This window comes from Ovis aries, chromosome 13 (assembly GCF_016772045.2).
Source record: "Ovis aries strain OAR_USU_Benz2616 breed Rambouillet chromosome 13, ARS-UI_Ramb_v3.0, whole genome shotgun sequence".
Classification (NCBI taxonomy): domain Eukaryota; kingdom Metazoa; phylum Chordata; class Mammalia; order Artiodactyla; family Bovidae; genus Ovis; species Ovis aries.
The window spans coordinates 24652877-24678830 of record NC_056066.1 but is presented as its reverse complement, the minus strand read 5'-3'; the positions used below and the strand labels follow the sequence as shown (position 1 = coordinate 24678830).

The 25954-nt window shown below is 42.9% G+C and overlaps 1 protein-coding gene across 25 annotated transcripts in view; it reads right to left on the bottom strand.

The window, feature by feature from the left end:
* KIAA1217 (KIAA1217 ortholog) overlaps positions 1-25954 on the bottom strand; it is an 815860-nt gene that overhangs the window by 107840 nt on the left and 682066 nt on the right. For all 25 annotated transcript variants that reach the window (XM_042230521.2, XM_042230511.1, XM_042230525.1 and 22 more), the window contains 2 exons: positions 15576-15774; positions 11133-11226 (listed from right to left, as the gene is read on the bottom strand). In XM_042230521.2, coding sequence (XP_042086455.1) covers positions 11133-11226; positions 15576-15774 — 293 coding nt within the window. The remainder of the gene's footprint in view (positions 1-11132; positions 11227-15575; positions 15775-25954) is intronic.

The window sequence follows — 25954 nt, the reverse complement described above, 5'->3', positions numbered from 1 at the left end:
AAAAACAAAGTCACAGATATAGAGAAGAGATTGATGGTTACCAGAAGGAACGTGGGTTGCGGGGAGGGTGAAATGAATGAAGAGGTCAACTGTAGGATAACGGATGGAAACTAGATGTATGATGGTGACCACCTTGGAGCTTGTATACAGATACCACACACCTGAAACTTGTATAATTAAAAAAATGAGTAGCACATGGGTCCTGATGATGAAGCCAGTACTGTGGGGAAGGACAGTAGGGACCACTGGAGGGATGAGGAGGCCAATTTTGGAGCTGGTCTGTCTGGCTCTGAAACTAGCTCCATCTCTGATGTGCTGTGTGGCTTTGAGAAGGTTTCCTGACCTCTCTGATCCATATCTGAAACAGGGTGGGTGGGGGTCATAAGAATTCCCCTCACACTGGGTTGTTCTGAACAAATGAGAGTGATTATGAGCACAATACTCCTCACGGTACCTGGCACAATGTAAGTCTTAGTTATTAGTACTGCTGCCATTATGTGAGTCAAGGGGACATGGGGCAGCTGGGTCAAGGAGGATGTTGGAGAATGAAAGAAAATCAGCTAGGAGTGGTTTCCTAAACTTCTGTTTCTAAGGGGTTTTCTTGTCTTCCCTCAAATCCCAAACCCTTCTTTTCAACCAGAGCACTGCCTTGTAGAAAAAAGGCCCTGAACTCTGTGGCAGGCCAACTTCACACATACATACTAAATTATATATATATATATATATTTTTTTTTTTTTCCCTTGCTTTTCTTTTGTTTGGCCATGCCAGGTGGTAAGTGGAATCTTAGTTCCCCAACCAAGGATCGAACCCGTGCCCACTGCAGTGGTAGTGTGGAATCCCAACTATTGGACTGCCAGGGAATTCCCTTCTTTTTTCCAGGTGGGATACCCTTTTAGCCCAGTCAGAAGAGAACAGAATGGAACATGTTCACTATAAAAGGAGGCCAAGAAACAGATGCATAATATATAGACACAAGAGAATCAAGAAATGAAACAAATATTTAAAAAGATATTTCACGTGTTCTAAAATCTTGTTAAGAGCATCATTTCAAAACTTGCAAAGCCTGAAGGGAAATGTCAAGGAAGGGAGGCTGTGGGCTAAGTAGAGTCATAACCAGGTTCAGGTCCTATGTTTGACATATACCAGCTGTTTGGGCCTGGGAAAGACGTCACTGGCCTCAATTTTACCATCTATAAAAACTGAGTCAGTGTGCAGTGTTGTTGACTCATTTAAATAACATGTAAAGTATTTAACACTGCCTTCTATGTGGATGCAGAATGGTCTCACATTGAGAAACGCAATGGAACAGAATGAATACTACTTATATACCATGACTGATTTCACAAGGAAATTAAGAGTCTACACAAATCACTACAATTTTGCCCCCACCAAAAGTCAAACTGGAATGTATGACAGAAAGAAGATGAAAGCTAGAACATTAAAAATAGAGGCCAGGCACAAAGCCAGGACACACCAACCAACACACACGCTGCGAATGCCTGTACGCTGGCTGTGGGTGGGCCACAAATTTAATTCTAAGCCTTAGAGTAGCAACACAAAGAGGGAAAATGATCACTTACAAGATTCAAAGTGTCCACATGATAAAAATAAACCGGGAGAAGCACAACTATTTCTGGTGATGAGAACAGAGAGATATTTATACAGTGGGTTCTCATTAATGACAGAAGATGAATAATACACCGTTTGGAGCACCATCATTATAGTACTCAACAGATCGGCTTAACAAGCGTTTACACTTGCCACAGATGAGACAGGAAGACTGGCTTTCTGAGGCATACAAGAGGAACATGAACGGGCGTGTGCCTCTGAAGAATTTACACTCTTATGGGATGGGATGCACAAGCATCTAAATGATTAAACCACCAGGAGAATGTACAACATGCCCCCCCAAAAGGAAAGATTAAATCTGACAGAGAAGTCTTCACAGAGTAGGCAGTCTTTTATTTGTCCTCTAGAAGAGAGGTGTTGTTTTTTTTTTAAACACTTTATTATGGATATTTCCACCAACCATAAACATAAGTAGAGAAAGTAATATAATGAACTCACAGCATCCAGCTCTGACATTTTTCAACATTTTACCAATTTTGTTTCATCAGTTTCCACTTTGGGGGTTTGTTTTGCCAGAGCATTTTAAAGCAAACCCCAGCAGCTGTACCATTTTAGCCTGTAAAATACTTCGGTGGGTCTCATTTTTAAAAACATAACCACCGAGTCATTATTATACCCAACAGAATTACCGGTTATCCGTTAATATCATCTGATTCCTAACACATGTTCAAACTTCCCAAACAGTTTCAAAGATGTCTTGTACATTTGGTTTGTCCCCGTCAGGATCCAAACGTGCTGCCCACACGGCTTTTGGGTTGTTAGTGGACGGAAGAGGCCTGAGAAATGGAACAGGGTCTCCGCCCACCCTTTTACCATACTTGTCAACAGAACTGAGCTATTGTCCTGTAGTATGGTGGCTGGATGGATTTTGCAAGACATCACAGAGGGAGGGAGAGCGCATTTCAGAGGCTCGGAGCAGGCACTGAGGTGGCTCAGCTTGGGTGTTGGGATGGAGGCGATACGATGATCAGCCTGTGCTATTCCCTTTTTTGGGGGCTGTGCCATGTCGCTTGTAGGATCTTAGTTCCCTGACCAGGGATCAAAACTGTGACCCCTGCAGTGGAAGCATGGAGTCATAGCCACCAGACTGCCAAGGAAATCCCAGCCTGTGCTAGTCTTTCGCACAATGGGAGGTCGGGCTTTCACACAATGGGAGGTCGGGCTTTTGCACAATGGGAGGTCGGGAGATGACTTGGGAAATTGCTGCTAGGTTGGAATAAGAGTTGGGGAGACTGGTTAAAAGCTGTTGCATTACCAACTGAGAGAAAAATAAGGCATGCTGTCACTACAGCATCAGAACAGCCCTGCTAGGAGCCTGGAGTCTGCAGCCAAGCTGCCCGGATTCAGATCTCAGCTCTGCACTCTCTCGCTGTGTGGCCTGGGGCAGACGTCTTCAACAAACTTAAGAAACTGTTTTCTGAGCTATAAATACAAGGGCTTGTACCAATACCTGCCTCAAAATGGTGTCTTGAGGATTTAAATGAAATTACCCATGAACAGGCATCGTCAAAGGCACAAAAACGTTAGCTACTGTGAGAGTCATGGTGCAGGTTAGGGCAGCAGGGGTGTGTGTAAGAGGCCCTGCAGAGTGAGATGGATGGGTTCTGAGGACTGGTAGGATGATTTGAAAAACAGGAGTTAGGTCACTGAAGACGCACTGATAACTCAACTTTTAAAATCATTTCTCTCCGTCTCATTTAAACACACAGGCACCGCACTCATAGACACACCATCAGCAGTCACGCCTTCATTCACAAACACAGGAAAACAAGCGGAAAGGGTTTGTGGTGGAAAGAAAGATCAGGATTTATTTTTTTCTTCTTCGACAGGATACACTAGAAACATTGGAAGAATATCCATACGGAGACAACTGCTCGGAAGCTGAACAGTGGACTTGCACTCTAGAGAAATGGCGGAGCTAGGGACAGAGTTTCAAGGGTCGTCTACACTGACCTAATGGTTAAATGAGTAGTAACACAAAAAAGACAAGTGGAAAGGTACAGATGAAAGAAAAAGAGCAAATTCACACACACACACACCCCCGTAAAGCCTGGCTAAAGGCCCTGCAGACCATGTAGAGGGCAAGAGAAAAAAGAAGAGTTAGTGAAGAAGGCTGGGGTGTGTCTGCATGTATGCAAGGGATTCAGAGACGGCAGTGTAATGGAAACCAAGGTTTCTAAGGAGACTGCCCATCACTGTCAAATGCAGGGCTCAGACAGAAGAGGTCTGGGGGGCAGTGACTGATTTGGGCATTCGAAAGTTATTTAAGATGCAGAGCCAATACTGGGGAATATGTTCTCTATGCAAATGTGGAAACTGTCTAACATTGCGAGTAAAAATTCAGGACAGAGAGAAAGCAGAGAACTGACTGATCGCAGCAAAGAACCTCAGGAAGTAATCTCAAAGCACACATGAAGGAGAAAAAGGGACTTCCCTGTAGTCCAGTGCCTAGGACTCCTCACACCCAATTCAGGGGGCCGGGGTTAGAGCCCTGGTCAGGGAACTAGATCCCATACACTGCAACTAAGACCCAATACAGCCAATTAAATACATAAATAAGAAGAAAGTGGAAAAGCCTGAAAACTGCAAAAAAAAGAAATAAAACACAAAAAACAACAAAACCCACTAGGTTCAGTGAATGGAAAGTCCCTGGTACCCTTTGAGAGCTGCAGAATGGAATATCTCATCATCTTCTTAGTTGCACATGTGTGAATTACAAACTTGTGAGTACATATATAATTTTAGCAAAAGGGCCCATTCCATGTGATGAGCTCAGCCCCTTGGGAATTGAATTATCAAAGCTCCTATCTAATGTGATGAAACAAAAGCCAGGCAATTCATTTAGATCAGGGTGATTTGCACCCACGTATAAAGAATCAGGAGATGCTCAGTTCTAGCAGAGAACCACGAGTCTCCCTGGATAGATAGCTTCAAAAATGCTCAGTTCTGGAAAAAAAGAAAACTCTAAATGGAAAAGATACACGCATCCCATTGTTCACAGCAGCACTATTTACAATAGCCAAGATATGGAAGCAACCTAGTTCAGTTCAGTTCAGTTGCTGTTGTGTCCGAATCTTCGCGACCCCATGGATTGTAGCACGCCAGGCTTCCCTGTCCATCACCAACTCCCAAAGCCTACTCAAACTCATGTCCATTGAATCAGTGATGCCATCCAACCATCTCATTCTTTGTCGTACCCTTCTCCTCCCACCTTCAATCTTTCCCAGCATCAGGGTCTTTTCCAATGAGTCGGTTCTTCACATCAGGTGGCCAAAGTATTGGAGTTTCAGCTTCAGCATCAGTCCTTCCGATGAATATTCAGGACTGATTTCCTTTAGGATGGACTGGTTGGATCTCCTTGCAGTCCAAGGGACTCTCAACAGTCTTCTCCAACACCACAGTTCAAAAGCATCAATTCTTCAGTGCTCAGCTTTCTCTGTAGTCCAACTCTCACATCCATACATGACTACTGAAAAAACCATAGCTTTGACTAGACGGACGTTTGTCGGCACAGTAATGTCTCTGCTTTTTAATATGCTGTCTAAGTTGGTCATAGCTTTTCTTTCAAGGAGCAAGCATTTTTTAATTTCATGGTAGCAGTCACTGTCTGCAGTGACTTTGGAGACCCCAAAAATAAAGCCTCTCACCGTTTCCATTGTTTCTCCATCTATTTGCCATGAAGTGATGGGACCAGATGCCATGATCTTAGTTTTCTGAATGTTGTGTTTTAAGCCAACTTTTTCACTCTTCTCTTTCACTTTCATCAAGAGGCCCCTTAGTTCTTCACTTTCTGCCATAAGGGTGGTGTCATCTGTGTATCTGAGGTTATTGATATTTCTCCTGGCAATCTTGATTCCAGCTTGTGCTTCATCCAGTCCAGTGTTTCTCATGATGTACTCTGCATAGAAGTTAAATAAGCAGGGTGACAATCTACAGCCTTGACGTACTCCTTTCCCAATCTGGAACCAGTCTGTTGTTCCAAGTCCAGTTCTAACTGTTGTTTCTTGACCTGCATACCAATTTCTCAGGAGGCAGGTCAGGTGGTCTGGTATTCCCATTTCTTTCAAAATTTTCCACATTTTAATGTGATCCACACAGTCAAAGGCTTTGGCATAGTCAATAAAGCAGAAATAGATGTTTTTCTGGAACTCTCTTGCTTTCTCCATGATCCTGCAGATGTTGGCAATTTGATCTTTGGTTCCTCTGCCTTTTCTAAATCCAGCTTGAACATCAGGAAGTTCATGGTTCACGTACTGTTGAAGCCTGGCTTTGAGAATTTTGAGCATTACTTTTCTAGCGTGTGAGATGATTGCAGTTGTGTGGTAGTTTGAGCATTCTTTGCATTGCCCTTCTTTGGGATTGGAACAAAAACTGATTTTTCCAGTCCTGTGGCCACTGCTGAGTTTTCCATATTTGCTGGCATATTGAGTGCAGCACTTTCACAGCATCATCTTTTAGGATTTGAAATAGCTCAACTGGAATTCCATCACCTACACTAGCTTTGTTTGTAGTGATGCTTTCTAAGGCCCACTTGACTTCACATTCCAGGATGTCTGGCTCTAGGTGAGTGATCACACCATCGTGGTTATCTGGGTCATGAAGACCTTTTTTGTATAGCTATTCTGTGTATTCTTGCCACCTCTTCTTAATATCTTCTGCTTCTGTTAGGTCCATACCATTTCTGCTCTTTATTGCGCTCATCTTTGCATGAAATGTTCCCTTGGTATCTCTAATTTTCTTGAAGAGATCTCTAGTCTTTCCCATTCCATTGTTTTCCTCTTTTTCTTTTCATTGATCACTGAGGAAGTCTTTCTTATCTCTCCTTGCTATTCTTTGGAACTCTGCATTCAAATGGGTATATCTTTCCTTTTCTCCTTTACCTTTAGCGTCTCTTCTTTTCTCAGCTATTTGTAAGGCCTCGTCAGACAACCATTTTGCCTTTTGCATTTGTTTTTCTTGGGGAAGGTCTTGATCCCCGCCTCCTGTATGATGTCATAAACCTCTGTCCACAGTTCTTCATGCACTCTGGCGATCAGATCTAATCCCTTGAATCTATTTGTCACCTCCACTGCATAATCATAAGGGATTTGATTTAGGTCATACCTGAATGGTCTAGTGGTTTTCCCTACTTTCTTCAATTTATGTATGAATTTGGCAATAAGGAGTTTATGATCTGAGCCACAGCCAGCTCCTGGTCTTGTTTTTGCTGACTGTGTAGAACTTCTCCATCTTCAGCTGTAAAGAATATAGTAAATCTGATTTCGGTGTTGACCATCTGGTGATGTTCATGTGTAGAGTCATCTCTTGTGTTGTTGGAAGACGGTGTTTGCAACCTAAGTGCCCATTAATACACGACTGGCTTAAGAAGACAAAGGGCTTCTCAGGTGGCACTAGTGGTAAACCCACCTGCCAAAGCAGGGAAAGTAAGAGATGTGGATTGGATCCCTGGGCCAGGAAAATCCCCTGGAGGAGGGCATAGCAATCCACTCCAGTACTGTTGCCTGGAGAATCCCAAGGACCGAGGAGCCTGGCAGGCTCTGGTCCATAGGGTCACAAAGAGTAGGACACGACTGAAGTGACTCAGCACACAGCATATATAAGCATGTATGTACGTGTGTATATATACACATAAATATATATATACACACACACACACACCATGAAATACTCCTCATCCATAAAAAGTATGAAATATTCTCATTTGTAGCAACATGGATGGACCTACAGAATGTTATACTTAGTGAAGTCAAGAGAAAGACAAATAGTATACAATACCACTGATACATGGAATCTAAAAACAGCACAAATGAATCTATATACAGAACAGAAACAGGCTCACAGACATAGGAAAAACAAAAAACATAGGGTTACCAAAGGGGAGAGAGAGGGAGGGACAAATTAGGAGTATGGGATTAATAGATACAAACGGTTATACATAAAGTAGATATTCAATAAGGATTTATGCTGTATAGCACAGAGAACTATATTCAAAATCTTTTTTTTAATATAATGAGTTTTTTGTTGTTAGTTGCTCAGTTATATCGAACTCTTTGTGACCCATGGACTATGGTCCATCAGACTCCTCTATCCATAGGATTTTTCCAGACAAGAATACTGAAGTGGGTTGCCATTTCCTCCTCCAGGGGATCTTCCTGACCCAGGGATTAAATCCAGGTCTCCCACATTGCAGGCAGGCTCTTTACTGGCTGAGCCACCAGGGAAGCCCCATATTTAATATCTTATGATAGCCTCCAATGGAATATAATCTGAAAGAATAACTGAATCACTTTGCTGTATACCTGAAATTAACAATATTGTATGTCAACTATACCTCAAATTAAAAAGATAAATCAATTTTAAACATGCTCAGCTAGATGCTCAATGAAAAATATAGCACATGTCTTTCCCACTCAGCATCTATTCCACATATGCTCTGAGGTCCATGACCTTGGTCCCACCAATGTTCTCCAAGTCACACAGGCATATTGGTAACAAGTGGGTAGCCGGGACGACCGGCTCAGGTTGCCTTGGGAGACTGGCGATGGACCAACAACCTCAGGTACAGGACTGCGTTTAACCAACTCAGGTGAGCAGTTATCCACAAATTCCTCCCCTTGAGTTAGTCTAGAGCCGTTGATCCTTGTTCTGTTCTCTATTTCTCATCTTTACCACGAGCAGTGGGCTTATGCAGCTGGGTTCCTGGCAGGGCTCCACAAAGCTTCCTTCCCTTTGATGGCATCCACCTTCATCAGGAAGGAGAGAGAACTCCAGCCCCCAGAGCCAGAAGGTGAGGCTGAAGGGATTCCAGGTCTTTTAGCTCCTGGAATTCATGAAAAGGGGCCAAGTCGCAAACTGCAGACATAACACCAAGTTGGGTTTTGTTTTGTGTGTGTGTGTGATCAAGTGCGGTTTACTCCAGAAATAAAAGATTTTTTTTAAGTCTTAATATTTAAAAATGGCTTTTCATTAATACCAGTTTATGATTCACCAAATTATAACATTGACAAACAAAAGAATGTTGTTATATTTGCTGATCAGATAATTATTCCATGAGACTATACATTTTTAAAATCCATTTTGACACAAAAGAGAAAACTGAAAATTTTTCTGTACAGAACTTTTTTGAGAGCCCACTGGATGAGAACCAGCTTGTTGAACTGTGTCCACCCCTTCTTTGGCGAGTTGGTTTTAAAACTACGTTCTCTGTCTCATTTCTTAGTTGTCTTCATTGAAACTTGAATGCTTTTTCTGTGGGTTGGATGGTGAACATTTGTTTATTCTCCTCCAGGGAGAACAGTTTGACTCTCTCCCAGAGAATAGCACTGTCTAAAGTAGGCTGTGGGCAACTTGGAAAGTGACCACAAGGGTCTCATCTAAAAGTAAAAATAGAGCAACACTACTGAAACCCAGAGTCGAAGTTCTGAATCCTAGTAGGCTCTATCCAGATGGTTAATATTTGATTTTCTCCCTGCTTTACTGCTGGTCCTTATGGAGGTTCCACATCTGCTTAAGAGTTAAAAACAGGTGTCCTCCCCAGCCATAAACAAGATTTTCAGAGGCAATTCTAGGGCCCCTGTGTGGGCTCCGTGAAACAAAAACACAACTCTGAACACCATGAAACTCTAGACTGAAGGCTAGACATATCAAAAAATAAGGATCTCCAAGGAGCAAAGACTCTTAAGAATGTTGCTTTAGCAAGAGATGAATGAGGTCATGAAAAGCAAAGAGAAGCATCGTATCTGGCACATACTTCGTGATGAGCATGACTCCATCTGTCTTCACGTGGAGCTGGTTTACATGGAAAGTGTAACTGACTAAAAATAAGCTTCCAAATCCAAGCTTTTCTGCAGTAGCAGCTCAGCCTCCCCTTCAAATCACATGTCATTTCTGACATAAAAAAAGCAGCCATGGAGAACGCAAGAGGCCTCTTCCTCAAAAAGTGTGTAGGCTCTGATCCTACAATGTCATCACTCAGCTTGCAGTCCAGAACCACGTGGAAATTCTCCCAGCACTTTCTATTGCACCTCCTGACCTCTTGGTCCTCAACTCACAGACCCCGTGTGGCCGGCAGAACAAAGACATCTCCATCCAAGTCTCCAGAACCTGTGACTACACGGGAAAGGGGATGAAGGTGCCCGATCAGCTGACACTAACATAAGGAGATTATTCTGGAGAACAGGACCCAATGTAATCACAAGTGTCCTTAACAGTGGAAGAGGAAGGGTTGGAGGTGTGACGAGGGAAGCCAGGTCAGAAAGACGGTACTTGCATGGGTTTAAAGACGGAGGAAGAAGGCTGCAAGCCAAGGAATGGGGGTGGCCTCCAAGAGCTGGGAAAAATAGGAGTTTCTGGAAAGGAATGCCAATGATCCCTTTATTTTATTAGTTCACTGAAGTTATATTGGACTTCTGACTTCTAGAATTGTAAGACAGTAAATCTGGGTCATATTAAGCCAGTGAATATGTAATAATTTGGTACAGCAGCTAAACACAAACTAATATTCACTGTCAGGAAGCAGAGTCCTTCAAGAAACCTCCTGCAATTCTAGGACAGGCAGTGCCTGGGTTTCTTTGGCAATAAATCCTAATCATTTACTTTTTTTTTTCTAGTTAAACTCCAGCATCCAGTGCTAATCGTCAGAAAGGATGATAGAAAATGTCGAGGCATGTTCTAAATTTGGGGGTGGGGGATGGGGTGGGGAGGTGGAGGTGCATCTGGAAAGCGAATCTATTTTTGCTGCTCATTTTTACTGCAGAGGAAGGAACCACTAGCATTACTGTTAGAAATGCACTCTCACTCAAATGGACTTGCATTAGTGCGATTTTACAATCTGTCTTTTCAGCTTCCCTGTGCTTTATTCTTCAAAACATGCCTGTGTGTTCTGAATAATCTTCTACAATGCTCTAAATCTAGAGAATTTTAGCTCACAAAACATGCAGATTTTTGTACTTTGCCCTCAACACCATGCAGGTGACATTTGATAATATTTAACACTATTTGCTGTTGCAACAGCAAACAGTCCTGAATTAGAAAGTGAAGAATGTATTCAATAATTAGAATGCTGGGACTTGGAATAGCTGATAGAAAGATATTAATAGATTCCACATGCCGTTGTGCACAGGTTTTGCTGTCATTCGTATGTCAGTTTTGCTTTAAATGGAGGAAAAAAATTAGCAAGAGATCCTCCGAGTAAGTTAATTTATTACAGACCAAGAACCCTTTCACATACAGATCTTCAGGACCCCTTTGGAGTGAGGACCTAACTAAATTCCATGCTTAGAGATGAATTAGGATGTGTCAAGCCCTGTCTGAACCCTCTTACTCCAAATAATGAGGGAATCTGACTTCTCTACCAACAAACAATGTCATTAGACAAGAAGAAGAACAGTTAAGAACCCCGCATACCTGGTGTTTCAGTGTGATCACACCCGGACCACATGCCAGAGGCGGGATGATGGTTCGACCCATAGAATTAAAGTAAAAATAGAACAAGAACACTCACCCTCATCTCTCCGTTCACAGTTTTCGGTGTGTGGTTGAATGCGTGGGCAGGATCCTTGTTGTACACTTTGAGAAGGGATCTGTCCTGAATGTTCCTGGAATCAAAAACATCAATAACTATGGCAGATGAAAGGAGCCTTCTTGTGGCCATTTCCTTCTCATCTACTCATAAGAATCGGGTAAAAGATATCTACAGACAATCCAGCCGTTGTGTGCAATCAACCAGACAAAAAGTTCTTTTACCATAAAAATAGGCAAAGATAAATAAGGCAAAGGAGAAAAATGACTTCAGCTTTTCTTTCCTTTTTTCCCCCATTCCTCAGGAAAGTATTACTCTTTCTCCATAGCTCTCCACCCATAAATATCGGGTAGCATAAACCTTCTTTCAAGATTCTGAGCAAGGAAAGCTAACACTTCATGAAACAATAAAGTTCCCATATTTACAATCTGTTCAAAGGGATTTGGTTAATATTTAAATATTTAATTGTTTACTTTGCCCAGACACCTGGTTTTCTGCTTATCTCATGAATGGATGCAAACGAAAAATGCTTTTTTCCTCTGAACACCTATATCCAGGGAAAGAAAAGGTATTTGCAGTCCAGAAAAAAAGTACCACAAAGATCAAAACTGGCATCTTTATGATTTTTTTCCCTTCCATAATGGACTTTAAAAAAAATACTGTTCTACATACAAGTTGAATTCCAGAAAAAGCAGTAGATAAATTCTTCCCCTGGTTTGTCTCTCCCTTGGAATCCAACATTTAGAAACTCTAGAGTCAATCAGACTGCAGCAAAGGACAGAACCACATCTCGCTGACAGCCTACCTTGAAATTATTTAAGAGCTTATGAATATCTACGACGTCCTTCGCCCTCCATCTTCAGTTTTCATCAGCAGAAGAGGGCCCCCCCCCCCAGGCACGTTCAGCCCTGTCTACACTGCGGTGCCTGCCAGCGCTGGCATGGTGAGCTCAGGGAATCTGGTGCAGGAAGACACATTCCTTTCCTCCAGGTGCAGCCACACGTATTGTGGGCCGATCACAATCACTGGGATGATTGGCTTGTGTTTTTGTTTTCAATGAACTGGAGGATCCTTGGACTAGTCTTGCTTCCTTCCATCAAATATCTGTCAGTGTTTGCTTTGAAGCGGTGACTAGCCCCAGCTTGTACCGTCGCTCCACATTTCAAGCAACTCCTTAGAAGTCTGCTTAAGGGGAGGCGTGTGGTCCTTGTTACTAGAAAAGATTGAGTGACTAGGAAGGGAAGAGTTCGCAGAGGGAAAGGGTGTGGGGATTCACTGCAGGAACTCATCAGGTGCATGGGGGGGTCAAAGTCCCAAGTGACGATGTGAAGAAACTGAAAACCTTACTTAAGCCATGAGAAAAAAAAACCAACAAAAAAAACTTCATGTGGTTCTGAAGGTATTTAAAACACAGGAGGTTGGTTTAGGACTAATTTAGAAACATGTTCATCCAAGATGAACCAACAGAAAAGGCCCAGCTTGCGTTTGCCATGGCAACGTTTACAACACAGAGTTTCAACCTAAACTCTCGGTAGCATTTCCCCAAGGAAAATATGGACAACTCAACACCATGATGAAAGCTCCAAATGTTTAACAAATATTCCCTCACTTCAAAAATACTGGCAGTGAATGAAATTTGTCTCTGGGTTTAGAATATTAAAGCCAGTGTCTTCAGGTAAAATGTACATGCTACATTTTTTTTTTTCCCCTTGCTGGGAGAGGGGGCAGGCAAGGTTCTATTTAATGCTGATAGTGAAAATTTATTCTACAATTTAAATAAAATATACTGGAGGGATTTTATGCAAAAAAAGCAAAGAATAATAATTCTTTGAAAGGACATACATGTTATCATCTTGCCTAAATAGTATATTCATCACCAAATAAAGACATTTAAATATTTTTAGATCCACTTAAATATTTTTAGATCCATTTTCATATGTAAATCTAAACTCTGAAAAGTAAAATTATAGACAAATTTATAAACCAATGACGTTCCCCTTACACATTTTCAATGAGATTTTTTAAAAATCAGGTTATCAGTACTGCAGCCTAAGAATCAATGAGAACATCCCTTTTGCAGATAGAAACAAACTGAAATTATTAACATTTAAAGCAATCACTTCTTTCAAGTGCTGCTTTGTTTTATCAACTGAATTTGCATCAAGAAGGACCATTTCAGTTTGAAAGTTTTGGGGGACTTTTTCCTCTTTGTCTTCCCTCCCATTTCTCTTTTTGTGACTACATCACAATACCCCCAAAGAATGTGCACAGAAAGTCTTAGTAGTCATACTTTGAGGCTTGGGAAAGAAACTCATGTCTAGGAAACCATGACTCGTACTATAAAAATTCTTGCATGAGCTGCAAGACAGGGGGGTCCAACTGTTTACAATAATTTCATCAGCCTTGAACTCCACAATCAAAAGTGGCTTTATGTAGTTTCACGTGTACTTATTATTACCCTTCCCCTCAATTTCTCGAACTGCAAAAATTCAAGAAGACGGTTTTAAAGCAGCACATCCAAGTTAAAAAAAAAAAAAACTACATGAGATTATCTTATTGCAAGTATCAGTTCAGTTCATTCACTCAGTCGTGTCCAACTCTTTGCAACCCCATGGACTGCAGTGCACCAGGCTTCCCTGTCCACCGTCAATTCCCAGCGCTTACTCAAACTCATGTCCATCGAGTCAGTGATGCCATCCAACCATCCCACCCTGTGTCATCCCCTTTTCCTCCCGCCTTCAATCTTTCCCAGCATCCGGGTCTTTTCCAATGATCAGTTCTTCCCATCAGGTGGCCAAAGTATTGGAACTTCAGTATATTGGAGTATACACTGCAAATATACTCCCTAAATATTGTGTGATTACTTCATGGTTAAGTTCATGCTTTGTACATTAAGGATATTTTTTTGATGGCAGCTTGATTAATAATTCATGTCAAAAAACAAACATGAATTTCCTGATACCCATGAATATTTAAACATGTTTTAAAAAACAGAAAGGTTGGGCAACAGACATAACACCTATACCTTAGGGGCATGTGTCAAACGTTGAAAGCTCTAAATTACTCATATACCTTTGTACAAGCCTAAATGCGTCATTTCTGATCACTCTTAGAAATTTATTATGCACTAGAGGCATATTTTTAAAAAGTAGTTCTTATTAATTCCATGATGAAGAAACAGGACAGTCTGCTATCCCCACAAGGAAGGGACCCAGAGAAACCAACTTGGGGCCCAGATGAGTTGAGAGGAGAACATTCTGAGGAAATAAACAATTTCTGATCAAGAATGTGAACAGTCAGGTTTGGGGCTGGGCTTAGACATTAATTGGCTGCATGATCTTGAATAAGTCTTAACTCTCAAGCATCTGAGTTTCTGGTCCCATCAAATGAAAGGGCTGGATGAATCACTCAGTCTTTTTCTCAGCCCTAAAATGTTTAACGGCTATACTAGCGACAACTCATTTGGGTTGATTTCAGTCCTGTTTCTCAGGCTTGTTTGGCAAGAAGGGCTCAGATGGTCCCTCTTTTCATGACATAACATTATTGGCATTGATAAAGTGCTTCCCTTTCTGTGCCACTGGCCACAGTAGGAATCCCTTAGCCTTCTTTTAAAGAACATCTTCTTATATTAAGAGTGGACTTCTCTGGTGGCTCAGGTGGTAAAGAATCTGCCTGCAATGCGAGAGACCCAGGTTCAATCCCTGGCTTTGGGAAGATCCCCTGGAGAAGAGAATGGCTACTCATTCCAGTATTCTTGCCTCGAAAATTCCATGGACAGAGGAGCCTGGTGGTCCAGACTCCATGGAGGTCACAAAGAGCTGGACATGACTGACAGACTAAACTTTCACTTTTCACTATTGTACTAGGAGCCCTTGGAGAAAGCCCACATGGAAAGTGGGATCCTTTAGCAAAGGCCAACTATTTAAAAACAAGAAAAGGAGAATGCTTCTTGGGTTCCTTTCTTGTGGACGATAGCATTGCGTCCACTGTGTTTATTCTAACTCTTTCATGTAATTTTATGGCCCAGTGGGATCATTACCTAAAATGTCCACAGCCTCCGTCTATGAGAACAAGAGCCCTTGAAAAGGAGTTGGTTAAGTTCCACCTGTAGGTATAACCCTCTCCTCATATGATCTTCCTGGGCCATCGCTTCCCTAACTTACGATAAACAGTGGACTGGCTCAGTTTTTCCATTCTTTTCAGATGTAATCTGCAAAGATCTGGGTGGGAGAAGTCTGTGTTCACCTCTGTAAACCAAACTTTGTCAATGAATTCTAGAAAACCAGATAGTGGATTCACACCTGGATAAGGTACACCTGCTCATTAAGACAACAGCCGTGCTGTCTTCACTGGGACACGGAGAGATGGGGACTTGGTAGCAACTGTCAATGTAAGATGGTGGACACATATGACGTCACCGCTTACCTGACATCATTCAGTTCGTAATAGACATTTCTGCTTTCATCTTTGATGTAAATGGCGACACTGGGCGACTCCAGCATTTTCATGGTGAGCTGCTGTGGAAAGGCACTTACGAAGAGAGCACGGATTGTGTCTGCACTTGTAATTTCGTTCGGCATCCTGAGCTGCTTGGTTTCATCTCCATACTGGAGATAAAGAACCCCTGCACACAAGATGGACACAGTTATCAGTCGCAGCTCAAGACTCACATGACACAAAGCACAAGCTAAGCCACTTCCATCCTACCGCAGGCAGGAATGTGCCAGATGCGCTTGCAAAAAAGCATGTCACAAGAGACGTGATCTTGGAATTTTCAAGAAACACACTCTCTGGTTATGATGTAAATACCTTATTCTTTAGAGTCAAGGCAGGTATTACAGAAGCTCATTTTTAACTATTTTAAAAACCAAAGGACAAGAAGCTAACCCTTGGTAGCCTAAAGCAAAACACAATATTTAATTCCCTTGAAAGGTGTACTTAGGAATCTGACCCTATTGGGTGAATTTCTTCCCCCAAGTCTTTAACGAGGGACACAATCATGATAGCAACAGGCCAGTGACATAAAGTCCTTCTTTTAAGATTTGTTTTGAAGTGGACCTATTTTAAAGTCTTTATTGAATTTGTTACTGTATTACTTCTGTTTTATGTGTTGGTTTTTTGTCCTCCAGGCATGTGGGATCTTAGCTTCTGGACCACGGATCAAACCCACACCCCCTGCATCGAAAGGTGAAGTCTTAACCACTAGACCACCAGGGGAGTCCCCAGTTTAAGTCTTTATAGTCCATCCAGCAATGTGCTTGAAGTGGAAATGCTACAATATTTCTGGGGCTCTACTACATATTGAATGTTTCTACCAAAAGAAAATATCTACATGAGTCTGGTGTCCTAATGTGTCAGACAGAAAATGGAAAAAAATCAGCTACACCAACACAAGCACAGGATGATAGCATCTCAGAGTTCCAGGGGGCATGTGGCTCCTGTGAACCATGCCTCCCAACCATCATGCCCCTGTGGAGCCTAGTCCCCTCCTCCTGGAGGCCAGGTTTGGCCACGTGACTCGCTTTGGCCAATGAGACGCCAGCAAGTGTGATGCAAAATGGAGGCTCGACACATGTTTGCATGTGAGAGCTTGTTTTCTTGTTGAGCATGGCCTTGTCTGCATCCTCACAGAACCAAACTTCTGTGGAGTCTAACTGAGCCACGCTGGGAGGCCACATGAAGAAAAAACTGGAAGCCCTGACTGATGCCCCCCACCAGGCACCATTCTCCAGCCAGGACCACTGGCCAGTTATGTGGGAGTGCCAGCTTGAGGGGGAACCCTGGGCCTCAGGAGAGCTGTGCCAGCCGACGTCGAACAGAAAGAAGACCCTCCCTGGAAAGCCTGCCAAATGGCAGAATCACGAGCAAATACATAATTGTGGTTGTTTTCCGTCACTACGCTTAGGGTCACTTGTTATTCAGAGACGGGTGACTTGAGGCGGGGGATGGAAGATCCCGATGTTGGATTTGAATCCCACTTCCTGTGAGAATCTACTGAGGCCCTCTACCAGTACCACTGGAGTAAGTCGCTGGTAGGACAGACTCAAAAGAAAATAGACTATGACTTGTGGTTAAATACAACAGCTCACGCAACTGATTTATTTCTATCTCCTTCTGACATTCCATTCAGATGACGATGAAGAATTGAAAAAGCATAAATCAAAGAATTAAGGGGGTGAGAGAGGAAACAATAGCAGACCATGCAAAGCTGACACCTAGATCTTCAGGCACAGAACTCTGCTTAATTGCAGGGCTTGGAGAAGCTCAGGAAATGAGGCACCAGATCCTCCTGAAGGTTGGAATGCAGAGTGCTTGGAAAGCATGAAGGCTGACTGAAATTGTTTAATGGTTTAGCACACTTTCCCTGGGCGGCTTTCCTGGTGGCTCAGCGGGAAAGAATCCTCCTGCTAATGCAGGAGATGCGGGTTTGATCCCTGAGTCAGGAAGATCCCCTGGAGAAGGAAATGGCAACCCACTCCAGTATTCTTGCCTGGGAAATTCCGTGGACAGAAGAGTCTGGCGGGCTATAGTCTACGGGGTTGTAAAGAGTTGGACACAACTTAGCGACTATACTACAACAGCAACAAGTTTCCCCATCACCTTTCCACCCCATTCAGCCAAGCAACTCCACAAATCCAAAGCAGAAACTGAAAGAGGAGCCAGTGGACTGGATTCTGGCTCACCAGACAAGGGACGGTGTGTGAGGTCCCCCCTGCCAGAATTCTGGCAAAGGGCTGACATCTCTGTCAGGTAACTGGAGGAAGCCCTGGAGGAAAGCTGACTGTCCTCTGAGGGGAGACCAACAGAGTTTTGAGGGTAAGATTCTGATTCTGTCTGGTCATCCTGTCACGAAGCAGCCCAGGCCACATACAAGAGCTTCCAGGGAGTACAACCATGCTTTGCTTATGCATGAACAGACCAGCAAGGATTACCAGACATTTCATAAAGCCTCTTTCATGTTAGAAGCAAACAGCAAACAGAAACGCAGAAGCGACGAGACAGTCTGAGAAAGGGGGAACCTTTGGAGAGCAAGCGCGAGCACTGGGAACCATGAGAACAGAAATGACAAATTCAGTGGAGAAGAAAAAGTTGACGAAATCTCAAAAAGAGCACCAAAAAAGACTAAGGGAGGGGAAAAGGGTGAGAACCAATAAAAGAAAAAGACAGAATTACCTCAGAGCCGCTCAATTCCTAATAATGGGGACTTGGGTAAGGAGGTCAAAAGTACAGAGCAGTTTTTCAAAGATATTATAAGAATTTTTTTTGTCTCTCCAAACTGAAGACATGAGGTTGGAGACTGAACAGGTTCATGAGGGAGGGACTTCCCCGGTGGTCCTGTGGTTAAGACTCGGAGCTTCTGACAAAGAGGGGCATGGGTTCAATTCCTGATCAAGGAACTAAGATCCTGAATGCTGCAAGGCATGGCCAAAAAAAAAAAGGTTCGTGAAATGCTAAAAGCAATCAGGCTTGGCACTGAGACATTCCAGATGGCAGGGGAAAAACAGAGGTTCCTACAAGTTCCCAGGGTGCGGGAAGCAAAGTCACAAAGAAGAAGCAGGAGTCAGAAGGGCATTCGCTTTCTCAACAGCAGCCCAGAAACCGAAGACAATGGGGAAATGGTCTCAAAAATCCGGGAGAAATATTTTCTATCTAGATCTATATTTATCCAAACCATCAATCAGGTCTTTCATTCAAGTCAGCTTCCCAGCCATGCCTTCCCTCACCACCTTCTCCAAAATTTCAGCACCCTTTCTGCCTCATATTCCATACCTGCAACTCCTGCTTCATTTCTGTTCCTGAGAGTTTTTCACTATTTAATCCATATATTCACAATTACACAATTACTAGTGTTTATTGTCAAAATGGAAGCTTCATGGGGCTGGGGATTTTTTTGTTGTTAATTTTCGGCTATGCTGGGTCTTCATTGCTGTGCCTGAGGTTTCTCTGGCTGAGGCGAGTGGGGGCTGCTCTCTAGTTGAGGTAGGCAGGCTTCTCATTACAGTGGCTTCTCTAGTTGTGAAGGGCTCTAAGCACACGAGCTTCAGTAACTGAGGCACACGAGCTTAGTTGCTCCGTGATATGAGGGATCTTCCCAGACCAGGAATGGAACCTGTGTACCTGGCATTGGCAGGTGGATTCTTCTCCACTGTACTAGCAGGGAAGTCCAGAAATTCTTTTTTTTTTTTTTTTAATAAAATAGAAGCTTCATGAGACTAGGGTTGTTTTTTTTTTTAATAATTCCTCTGGTCTCCTTTTTATTTGTTTGTTTACTTATTGGCCGTTCTGCACAACTTACAAGATCTTAGCTCCATGACCAGGGATTGAATCTGCATCCTCGGCGATGAAAGTGCAGAGTCCCAGCCACTGGACCACCAGGGATTTTTTTTTTTTTTTTTGCATTTTAAAAACAGGTTTTGGGGTTTTTTTTTCTGTCAAGCTGGGCAGCATGTGAGATGTTAGTTCCCCAACCAGAGATTGAACCTGGGCTCCCCGCATTGAAGCACAGAGCCCTAACCACTGAACCACCTGGGAAGTCCCAGGGATTCTTTTTAAGATGTTTTTTGTCGTTGTTGTTTGCCTCGGTATCCTTAAGACTTGTGATACAACTTGTGATACAGTAGGTTCTTAATACGTGTTTGTTGAATGAATGAATGGTTTATTAATATTGGTCATCCAAAAGGAATGTTGATTTTGGAATCTGTTCAGGCTGTAAGAGCTTTGGCTGCATGATGTAGGAATCTCGTTCCTGATTTGGACACACACGAGAACCACATTCTGAAGTGTCCATCTCCTTGATCAGAGGAGTCCTTTCACACAAGCATAAGCAGCTCCCTTTCTCTTCTCCATCACTGTTTTGATCTTCACCATCTTCAAGGAGTTAGTTTTCCAGAACTTCCACACTGCTACACATTTTGCAGAGTACAGAAAAACCCTTTCAAGCCTGTCTGACCATAGATTGTGCAACGTCTCTGCCCCAAACAGGAGATGCGGTGACTCTCCATGTGATTGCTAATGTCATATCCGAAGGCCAGAACCACGTTTGAGGTCTGGGCCTCAACCATGCTTGGGTGGGGCCCCTGTTCAAGGACCACTTGTGGCCTCCCGACAGTCAGATATCACAGCCTTATTCCCCCCAGAAGAGCCTGGTTTTCATTCCCACATCTGCATTCTGTACGTGTATGCGCTTGAAATAGAATTTGCAGGCTGCTCTGAGGGAAAAGAAAAAAAGAAAAATTGGGCCTGAACTATGGTTACCTCAGGGTCTGGCTAGCGCGGCTGCCAGCTGGGTACACAAATCCAGTTACAGATCGTGAAAATCCAGAGGAGATGGAAAAGATGCCTTTATGAACAGAGGAGAGCAGTCTTTTTACACTTGGTTCAGCCTGCCTTCTCAGCTCAGGAAAGATATTTAGAAACGCTTAAACTCAGAAGGAACTCTCTTAATCTATGGTGGCGTTTTGTTGGCACAGTGGTGGGATTCAGCATACCCTGGCATTCTGCCCTCGCTCTGAGTGAGGGCTGGCTGCTCCAGATTTAGAGGAAGTCTGAAGGACTTTGGAAGAGAAGTTCCCTTTTTATGAAGGAGGAAAGAGGACCGGGGAAATACATTTATTTATAGGATGTCTGCTCTGTGTCAGAAACAGTACCCGTGTAATTTCACGGAATCAGCATCTCTGAGATTGGTGTGATGCCCCCATTTCACAGAAAGGGAAAAGGAAGTTCGGAAGGTCCAGGTAGCTCGCCTCAAGTTACAGGTAGTAAAATGGCTTAGCTAACTTATACAGAAGCCACGATCTCTCCCTGGAAGCACACAGCCTCTGAAATTTTGCATTAAGCTACACCCATCTCCTCCAACTGTCCTCTTAGGACCATCTTAGCTGTCCTCACACTTTTAGCCTGACCATCTGCTGGAAGATGTGGAAGCATGATGGGGGCAGCTTGGAAAAAAGATTCCTATTTTGAAATCAACCAAAGTAAATGATGACACGTGGTTAGAAATAATCCACGTGCTAGGGGGAGTGGAGGAAGGCCCAGAGCCCTAAAAGCAGGAGTGCTGAAAGGAGCCCCGCAGTATCTGTGGACCTTCTGAGAAGCCTCAAGGTTCTTCCATCTCAACGGCTCTACAAAGGGAAACTCCATTTGTCACCAACAGCTTTTGGTGACATGTTGTAAAAAACACAATGCACTTGGCAGGTCATGTGGTGTCACACACTGCTATAATCTTCTGAATCTCAGAATCCGTTCCAGAGTTTGGGATAGCTTCTAAAATGTTCTTTATCTTCAAATAGGATGTAAGGGTTTGCACTGTGCGACCTCGCTATGAACTGGATATTTGTGTTCCTCTAAAACGCATGTTAAAACCTTAATTCTTACTGTGATGGTATGTGGAGGTGGCGCCCCTGGGAGGTGATTAGGTCATGAGGGTGCCACACCCCACACTCCGTCATGGGAATAGCACGCTTAGAAGAAGAGACATGGGAGAGTTTCTTTTCTCTCTCTGCTCTCTGGTTTGTGGGGATACAGTGAGATTACAGCAATCTGCAAACCAGGAAGTGGGTCCTCCCCAGACACTGACCTTGAACTTCCAAGTCTCTGCAACAGTGGAAAATACATTGTTGTTTAAGATACTCTGTCTTGGGTAACTTGTCACAGCACCCCAAAACAACTAAAAGAGATCTCAACCTCCTCTTCTCACCCATTAACCCCAGATCATGCCCCATTCCCAGGGCATCACAGTTGTGTTGGACAGCCTGCTGCTCCGTGACTTTATCAAGCACGCCCACTCTCCACACTGGGCCATCCGCTTGGAGGACTTTCTTGCCACTTCTTTGCTTGGCACACACTCTACCTCTGAGTCACTTTTGCAAACACTCCTCCAGCACTTTTCCATTAACTATTTAAGAATTTTTCTCAAATACGTCTTACTGAAATTGCAAGCATGGCTTTTAATTCTGCATTACAATTAGCTGTATTCATCAGAGGGTAATATATAGTAAAATATTAGGTGTATACTAGCTGCTCAGACATCTTTTAGTTGAAATGAATTGAATTCTCCCTGTAATGTGGCCAACTTACTCTGATGTGTGCCTGCCTTCTGGAATGCCTCCTACAATGTCCCCTAAATGACATTTTTCATAGCCAGATGATGGTGACAATTCCAAATGACCTAAATTCCTCAGTTTCTCCAAATTCAATATAAGACTAGGCAAATCAATACGTGCACTGTAACAATGGCAAATGGCTAATGCCTTAAAAATAAAAAGAGGTGTTAAGAGTACATTCTGATGGAAAACTAATAGTTTTCAGTTTAATAAGAAAAAATATGATTATTAAAGTAAAGATAGCCTCATGAAATTGGCAAAAACTTTAGTTTGGCTACTTTGGGTCTTAGCTGCATCAAGTGGGATCTCTCTTCGCTGCAGGCAGCCTCTCTAGCTGCTGCGGTTGGGCTCAGCAGTTGTAGCACACAGGCTTAGTTGCCCTGAGGCATGTGGGATCTTAGTTCTCTGACCAGGTTTCAAACCTGTGTCCCCTGCATCGCAAGGTGGATATTCAACCACTGGGCCATCAGGGAAGTCCCAGCAAAGGTTTTCACAATACAATAAATATCACTGACAGGAGATGGGAAAGCGAGTTTTCTCACATACCACTGTTGGGAAAGTAGGAGAGCTATTTGTCAGTATGCATCAAGAGCCCCCCAAATATACATATGGTTTGAGCCACTTCTACACATTATGCACAAAGATGTATTTACCAGGATGCTCAATAAAGCATCGTTTATAAGAATAATGGCAGGGCGGGGGGGGGCGGCGGCGGGTGAGTGGATTCCAACATTAGAGGATTCAGGATTCACTTAATAAATCAATTCATCTACTACACATCCACTCACTGTAACACTACACTGTTATTAAAAGGAATTCTAAATGAAAATGGCAATGGAAAAAAGTTGTATTATGAAACAGAAAGGAACCAGATTTTTTAAAAAATCAATTAATCATCTAATGGCAGTGATGGACCCAAGTTTTGTGGGGCCTGAAGCTTATGACAATTTTGACTCCTTAAGAATAAGACTACAAAGTTAGAAACAAAAAATTCACTATGAAAGTAAATTATTGATTTATAGGGGCCTGAACCTTGGTTTCCCCAGGTTCATGGTTAAGTCTACCTATTTGATGAATGTCCAGAGAGGTTGTCTTTGGGTGGTTAAGTGCATGGGTGATGTCCTCTTCATCAAGATTTTCTATATTTTTTACATTTTCTCAATTAGAATGCTTTGATTTGATCATCTTAAAAAGTAACTACCACAGATCTAAAGAGACTGGCCAATTAGGGTTCCTACTCAGTTAATTGGGTAATTTTTCAAGACAGAAGAGATGGGCCACAGGAGGGGAACATATTAAACTTTCAGTGGAGCTGGCAGAATGTAAATTGGTATCTGAAATGGGGAAGACATTGGTATTTAAAATAAGCGAAAGATTCCAGGGTAGTTAATATCGTGGCATATCCTTAAGAGACTGAATTTCAGAGTCCTCTGATTTAAAAACAGAAGTGCAGGGACTTCCCTGGCAGTACAGTAGTTAAGTCTCCATGCTTGCACTGCAGGAGGCATGGGTTCTATCCCTGGTTGGGGAATAATATCCCACATGCTGCAAAGTATGGCCAAAAACTTAAAAAAAAAAATCAGTTATAAGAAAAAAAAAGTGGAAATAAAAAGAAGTGTAATGCACTGAAATGTAGTCTGGAAGGACCTGCAGAAATGGCTTCATTCATTCAAGAGACCAGCCCCTATTTTGTGCCTGGCACCATGCCAGGACTGGGAGATACAATGGTAAACCACAGGTCATGCCCTGTGTTCTAACCCACATAGTGGTTCCATAAAATGACCCTGTTATCTAGACCTTAACAATTCAGGTCTGACACTAGCTGACATTTTGTTTCAGACACAGTAGAAATTTGAGGACCAGGCCACATGTGTTCCTTGAAAAACGCTAGTATGCCCCCTGATGTCTGAAACGTTTCACATCCCGAGAAGACTCATGTTGCCACGCCTCTTCCTAGGGAATAGCTTTTCAAGTAGGGGACAAAGCAAGATGGCAAGCATTGTCCTGCAAAGAAGAGAATTATAGCAGAAAAATTATTCTCCAAGGAAAGTCTGGATGCTCCTTTTTCCTGGAATAACTTTACTCTCAGATTTTACTTTGATTTAGGTAAAGGCCAAATCTTTGCTGAGGTATCTGAGGTGGATGACATCAATCAGATATTTTCTTATGTCTTTCAGACGTGATATTTAAAGCCAAGGCAAGACTCCATTAAGTCTCTTAACTGATTTATCTTCTACACTAGGCAACTATGGGAGACCGTCTGGAGAGTCTTAATGAGGGACTGAAAAACTGCTATAGCAATTTTAAGAGAAATTCTAATTTAGATTGTACTTTACAGAGTCATGGGGCTTCCCTTGTGGCTCAGCTGGTAAAGAATCCGCCTGCAATGTGGGAGACCTGGGTTTGACCCCTGGGTTGGGAAGATCCCCTGGAAAAGGGAAAGGCTATCCACTCGAGTATTCTGGCCTGGAGAATTCCATGAACTGTATAGTCCATGAGGTCGCAAAGAGTCGGACACGACTGAGTGACTATCACTTACAGAGTCATAATTGTGGAGCAAGCCAGTGTAAAAAGTAAATATTGTAGGGAATTCCCTGGTGGGCCAGCAGCTAAGAGTCCGCCTTCCAGGGCAGGGGACCTGGGCTTGATCCTGTTCTGGGAACCAAGATCCAGAAACGAAGCCCCCATGCCCCAGCTAGACTACACACCACGACTAGAGAGAGGCTGCATACCTCCAATCAAAGGTCCCAAGGCACCAAGTATCTCTCTCTCTCTCTCTCTATATATATATATATATATTATACACACACACACAAAGATCCCGAGGCAGCCAAGTCTCTCTCTCTATATATATATACACATATACACACACACACACACACAGATCCCGAGGCAGCCAAGTATCTCTCTCTCTCTCTTTCTATATCTATATCTGTATCTATATACACACACACACACACACACAAAGGTCCCAAGGCACCAAGTCTCTCTCTCTACACACACACACACACACACACACACACACACACAGATCCCAAGGCAGCCAAGTCTCTCTCTATACACACACACATACACACACACACACACACACACACACACACAGATCCCGAGGCACCCAAGTATCTCTCTGCCTGTATATATATATGCACACATACAAAGATCTCAAGGCACCCAAGTATCTCTCTCTCTCCACACACACACACACACACACACACACACACACACACACACACTTATTTATTTAAAGTTAAATATGACAGAGTCTTGCCCATCCAACAACCTGAGTGACAGCAGTCACTGGACGGATATTCTTCTGGGAGGCACTTGTTCTTGGCATGGAGTATTAGTAATGGCATCATTGGCACTTAACCCGTTAACTTGGTTTTGTTCCAGACATACTGGCACAGTTGGGACCCAAGAGAAATGATAATACCATTGAAGTGAGCATCCCAAAGCATTTCTCTAAAAAACACTAATATGTGTTGAAAACTTTTGGAATTCAAGCAGAGTTAAAGGTGTGAATGTCTAAGACGCTGATTTCTGGTGCCACGATCCTAACGATTCCCAATGGATCTCACTGCCCTCTTACAAGGATAGTTGGAAACTTGACTAGGAAGTTCCCTGCACAGTCACTACAGAACCTGCAGTGACAGCAACCGAGTCAATAATTTAACTTTAAAGGTCACTCAACAATTAAGGCAA